This window comes from Panthera uncia, chromosome D2, assembly GCF_023721935.1.
Source record: "Panthera uncia isolate 11264 chromosome D2, Puncia_PCG_1.0, whole genome shotgun sequence".
Lineage (NCBI taxonomy): Eukaryota > Metazoa > Chordata > Mammalia > Carnivora > Felidae > Panthera > Panthera uncia.
This window is the reverse complement of record NC_064818.1, coordinates 77,595,860-77,601,859: the sequence shown is the minus strand read 5'-3', so window position 1 is coordinate 77,601,859 and position 6,000 is coordinate 77,595,860. Positions and strand designations below refer to the sequence as shown.

The window sequence follows — 6,000 nt, the reverse complement described above, 5'->3', positions numbered from 1 at the left end:
CAATTCCCTGCCCCCTCCGTCCCTTCTAGATCAAAGAGAGCAGGCTCAGGATGCTCCTGAGGCATCTGGAACGTGCCTCATCGTCTGCTATTAGGCCGGGGATAGAAGGGGCCTGGTCCCCAGCAGGAAGCCCACTCAGCTTCCATCTCACAGGCCCCCAGCAGGAGCCAAATTTCTCCATGTCCTTCCCAGGACTTTGGCCCAGGGGAGAGGGACACCCTCCCCCACCCCCACCAGCCCCAGGCCCAGGCCCAGGCCCAGCAGGCCTACCGTCATGGATGAGCAGGTGTGGCCGCAGGCCTCGCTCCTTCAGGATCAGGCAGGTGGCCGGGGCCGGGGCGGTCACCTCGTCCTCAGAGATGTCGAAGCCCATGTGCCGCAAGAGTCCCACCAGGTCCCCCCGGGACTTCTGTGACTCGTTGGTGCAGAACCTCACCTTCAGCTGGGACTGCTTCAGTCTGAAAGTGGGAACAGGACAGGCAGAGGGTGCTGTCGGCCCTCAGAGCCTGCGGCCTCTGAGGGGGAAGCCAGATGGGCGCTTCCCAAGGGCAGTCAGGACCCTCCGCGCAGGCCAGGCCACTGTGGCTCCCAGAGATGGGCCTCGGCTGACCTGGGGTCAGGACGGGGATGCCGAACTAGGGCTGGCCCTTTCCAAGGAGCCCCGACAGGCCCCACAACCCTCCTTTCCATCCTCATTGAGCTTGGTGCCCAGGACACGTCCCTACTCCCTCCGCCTGGGACATGTCCCACTCCCTCTGCTTGGGCCACGTCCCCACCTCTTCATCTGAGACACATCTCTACACCCTTCACCTGGGACACATTTCCTCCACTCCTTCTGCCTGAGACACATTGCCTCTCTACACGTGCCAATTCTCCCACCTTCTGAGACCCCCTGGAGATCCCCCGCCACCGTCCGGTCCCACTCGGCCCGGCTGGAGATCACCTATGAATGTCCGCAGCAACTTCTCTATACCATTGCATGGTTAGCAATTCCACTTGTCGTGTGAGCTGCGTGTGCCTAAGTCACTCGGGATCCATATTTCCCCTAAAGTGTGAAGGCTGAGGGACCAAGCTCGGCTGTGTCTTCTCATTGGTGTCACTGAGGCGATCACTGAGGTGCCCTGTCACCCAGGGCGATCCCGGGTAGACAGGCAGGACACGGGGATGCCCTGCAGGCCCAGCGTTAACCTGACGTGACCCTGAGGTGCCGTGAAAGGTCAGCAGCACCCACATTCCTTCTCTCACAGGACACCTGCTCCGTCTTGGCTGCACGTGGGCAGGCTCTCAGACGCAAAGCCACAACGTAGATGCGTAAAGAGGCCCCACAGGCAATAACACGCAACCTCCCACAAGGTTACTGAGCACCTACTAAGTGGCCTGGCTGGGCCAGTGCACCGAACCGTAACCTTGACCGCAGACAGGCTCCCCACTCCCCTGGAGCCACAATCCGGTGGGCGGGAGGGAAACTTCGCAAAGGAAGGCGAATTTGTGATTTGCGAACAGAGAGGTGCTCTGAAGGACTGGACGGGATGAAGAGACAGATGGGGACCAGAGTGGGTGGGGAGACTGCTCGGGAGCTGAGGCCTGAAGGGAGAACAGGGCACAGGGCGCCCGGCACAGGGAAGGAAAGGAGGCTGGCATGGCTGAGCCCACGAGCCAGGGGTCCAGGAGGAGGCGGGAAGTCCACACGGGCCCTGGCCCAGAACACACAGCCCTCTCTGGACAAGCCGCGGCCGGGACAAAGGAGCAGTCCTACTCGGCACCGTGGGATCGTGGAAAAGACACCAGGCCACAAGTCGGGAGGCCCGGGAAACCCCTAGTAAAGTTAACCAGCACTGTTCGTAGACAGATCTCCAGACACACGCACGTCAGTGGTCCCCAAACACGCAGGAACTCATCCTTACTTTTCAGCCACCCTTTCAAGTTTTACAGTTTTTTGTAATATAAATAATACATTTAATCCAGTGTTAAGCATGTAACATTTGTGTTTTTTTTTTTAACGCTTATTTATTTTTGAGACAGAGAGAGACAGAGCATGAACGGGGGAGGGGCAGAGAGAGAGGGAGACACAGAATCGGAAGCAGGCTCCAGGCTCTGAGCCATCAGCCCAGAGCCCGACGCGGGCCTCGAACTCACGGACCGTGAGATCGTGACCTGAGCTGAAGTCGGACGCTTAACCGACTGAGCCACCCAGGCGTCCCTTGTTATTTAGACATAGATATTCACGTACGAGAGAGATGGGCTCCAATCGTGTGCTCAGAGACGGCCCCGTGTGCAGAAGTAAACACACCGATTGGACCCAGTTACTCAGAACTACGCACTTGAAATCAATCTCCATTCGGGCAAATAAGTGAGACCCAACCAAAAGTGCTACTGTGCCCCAACCCTAGCAGTGACACTTTTTATCCTGCTTGATGACTAAGGACACTTGAGTCTCAGAAAGTTCAAGGACTTTCTGCTCCTCTTCCTGGATCTGCGGCTCTAGGGACGTGGGCTCATTCCTACTTGACCCCAAAGCAGATCCTGGAACTGATGTGGAGTCAGGAACAGGAAGCACATCCACAGTGGCCTACAGAGCCAAAGGGGCTCCAGAGGACAGAAAGGTCTCATCCCAGGATGGGGTCTCAGAGAAGACTTCCCAGAAGAGCCAGGTCCAACTAGAATCTCTCGCAGCACAGACAAGAAGGCCAGGGAAGGGTGGGCGGAGCACAGGGAGGGAGGAGCAGGTGCGGAGCAGGCCCTGCCCTCCTGGGGCAAGGTCAGGTGTCAGAATCTTCTAGCAGCCTTGGGTAGATGGAAGCTGAGCCAGAAAATGAAGCTGGAAAGGAGGCTCACTGAGCGGGGAGGGATGCCTCGGGCAATCTACTCCGTCCTGGGGTGGAGGGAGCTCCAAATGCAACACTCCTTAGCGATGACAGAACTGGGGGAAAGGTGGTATGTCTGTCCAGCGTCCCCTTCTCCACCCTGTGCGACGCTGCCCTCATACTACCTATCTGTATTTTTCTTTCTTTATAACACTAGCCAGCATCGCCAATCATCCGATTTATATCTTTGCTTACTGTCTCTCTCCCAGACCTGCGTGCACCATGAGACCAGGAATGACATCTGGTCCGTTCTCCTCGGCATCCCCAGTGCTTCGCACGGGGCTGGGCACGAGGCAGGCTCACCATAAGCATTTGCTGAATGACTGAGGGATGGAAAATCCAAATGACCGCCGGCGAGGGGGACCCTCCTTAGTACACTTACTGCTTCCCCCAAGGGTGTCCTGAGCCTCCAGCTCCCTCACAAGCCCCGCTGGCAACAGGCAGGATTCAGCGGGGAGAACACGTGTTCCCACATTAAGATCAGCCTCCCGACCCTCCGCGCACTGGGGCTGACAGGTGCCACTTGGCAAGAAATCCGTAGATCTACCAATAACAGAGTGAAACACACACCGAGAGGCTAACAATGTCTCAGTCAACAGCCCAGGTGGCTCAGTCCTTTCTTAATATTTGTCTTTCCTAATTAGAGTGTTATGAATTATCAATCACGTTAGTGGTTAATTGCCCTTCATAAAGATAGCTTTTGTATTTTTAAATTAGGCAGTTAATATATTGTAACTAATAGCATCACCTTGTGCATTATGGACAGATCTTCGTTGATTGGCGCCTGGAACGTGTGATTCGCACCCAAGTTAATGGAGCAGTTGAGGGAAGAGGTGCAGGGGTGTCGGGGGACTAATTACTGCTAATGAATGATGATGTGACCTTCTCAGAACAGTGAACAATCGGCGTGACAGTGAGATGACTGAGCCTCACATCTGCTATTCAGAGTGCAACTTCAGACGCCGATGACAAATGAGCAAATAACAGAACTGACTTCGGGACACTTTGGCCACGGCCACAGGTCCCCTTTGAAATCCCAACCTGAGTTCGTAAAACACGTGCGTGAGGGGCGCCTGGGTGGCTCAGTCGGTGAAGCGTCTGACTCATGGTGTCGGCTCAGGTCACGATCTCGAGGTTTGTGGGTTCGAGCCCCATGTCAGGCTCCACACTGACAATGCGAGGTGCCTGCTTGGGATTCTCTCTCTCTCCCTCTCTCTCTGCCCCTCCCTTGGACACTCTCTCTCAAAATAAATAAATAAACTTAAAAAAAAACAACAAAACCACATGCTTTAAAATCAAAGTACTAGTCTTAGGATTAGATCAGTCCCTGAAAAACCTACTGTAAAAGGTTTGGGAAATCCCTTCCCTGTGGGTCTGTTCGTCCCCCTTTCTGACCATTTGAGAAGAGTCCCAGATCCCGTCTCCATTTCTTGTAATCACTGCAGGTAATAGAAATGTGTGTCCTTAGAACAGTAAAGTATGAATACAAATTACTACAGTGAGCCCTGCCTCGGGGCTCAATACCTGTGATCTGATTTCGTCCAAAGCCACGCAGTCTGTATTCCCTACATGCATCCCCTGGGCCAGGAACGAGCTGAGTCACGAGCCGAGAGACCGAAACCGTCGTCCCCATTCCAGAGATGAGAAAAACGGAGGCTCCAAGAGGCAGACCTATAAAGTCATGCAGCTTCTAAGTAGCAGAGCCCGCAAGCTATCAACCGACTACACAGGGGTGGCGTGTGCAGGCCTGCGCTTTTCCAGTCAGGGAAGGGCCGTGCCCAGGCGAGACCCAGCAGCCCAGGTGCATGCGTGGGGCACGGGGGACAGAAAGTGCAGCACGATGGATCAGCGCGGAAGGCAAGGCCCAGGACGGCCAATGCTACGGGCTGAGTTGTGTCCCCCACCCTGCAAATTCCTATGTTGAAGCCCTCAGGACATAATAAGGCCACAAGTGTGGCAGGACACTTGTCCTGACGCTGTGTCACACCTGTCCTGTGACAGGACAGGATCCGTGCCCTTAGCGGACACACCAGAGCCCTCTCTCTCTGTGCCACCAAGAAGCCAGGACGAGAAGTGTCACCAGAAACCGATGCTGCAGGCACGAGACCCCGGACTTCCCAGCAAACATCTGTCTGCGGTTTCTCGGTGTGTCGGTACAAACTGACTAAGATAGCCCACGAACCAAACCCTCAGCATCTCCTGGGGGGAAAGGGTCCTTGCCATCCTTGCCAGATGTCACAGATTTGGCCTCACGAGGCCTGGAACACAAGAATTCCGAATGTGGGGAAAGCCCCAGGCAGGCATGGCTTCAGGCCTTCGGCTCAGGAAAGCAAAAGCACAGGATTTCAGCCGCAGGCTGGGCCCGGCTCCAGCAGTTATCCCCACCCCCAAAACCCAAGAACCCCTGGAACGGGGGTCCTACCGCAGGATCCCAGGGTGCGGCTCCAGCCAGACCGCCTTTCTGAGACCTCGGCCACCACCTCACCCTGCCGCCCCCGCCCCGGGAGTCCCACGAGAGCGGGACTTGCCCCCACTTCCGGTGGCCACACCAGATCTTTGAACTGACCTTTACCTCATCCCGGCAGGCCAGGACAAGCCTCTGAGTGACAACGTCGCCTGGTGCAATTACTGTGCATCACACGAACTGGTCCCTTGCAAATCACCTCGGACCTCACACATCTGCTGGCTGTCGGCATCTGCCAGGGGCGCTCACCCGAAAATAATGGAAACCCTCTCATTATCGCTCGGTAGCAAGTAGAGCGCTGGGGCGATTCCTGGCCATCCCGACCGACCTTGGCAGAGCTCCCCAGCCCGCTGCCCTCTCCGGCTTGCCACAGCGGGGCTGGGAGGGGAGACCACACAGGGGGCAAGGAGGCCGCTGCCCCAGACAAGCCTCTCCCAACTGGGCCCGTCCTCCCTCCTCCCTCCTCCCTCCACCCCTCCCCTCTGGGCCTCAGGACGCTGTCACCTTCGTGTGACCCAGGGAGACCTTCAGCCACCCAGAGCCTGCCGCATCCTCCTCTGCGGCCAAATCTCACTCGGCCTTCAAGGCCTGGTTCGTGTCTCCCTTCCTCCAGGAAGCCCCCCAGGCCCCATCCCCTGCCCGCCCAGGCAGAGCCCCACTTCGGCTCTGCTT

At 56.7% G+C, this 6,000-nt stretch overlaps 1 protein-coding gene across 2 annotated transcripts in view; it reads right to left on the bottom strand.

Annotated features, from left to right (window-relative positions):
• The window catches only part of LHPP (phospholysine phosphohistidine inorganic pyrophosphate phosphatase), a 119,002-nt gene that overhangs the window by 101,352 nt on the left and 11,650 nt on the right, over positions 1-6,000 (bottom strand). For both annotated transcript variants that reach the window (XM_049646623.1, XM_049646622.1), the window contains exon 2: positions 271-458. In XM_049646623.1, coding sequence (XP_049502580.1) covers positions 271-458 — 188 coding nt within the window. The remainder of the gene's footprint in view (positions 1-270; positions 459-6,000) is intronic.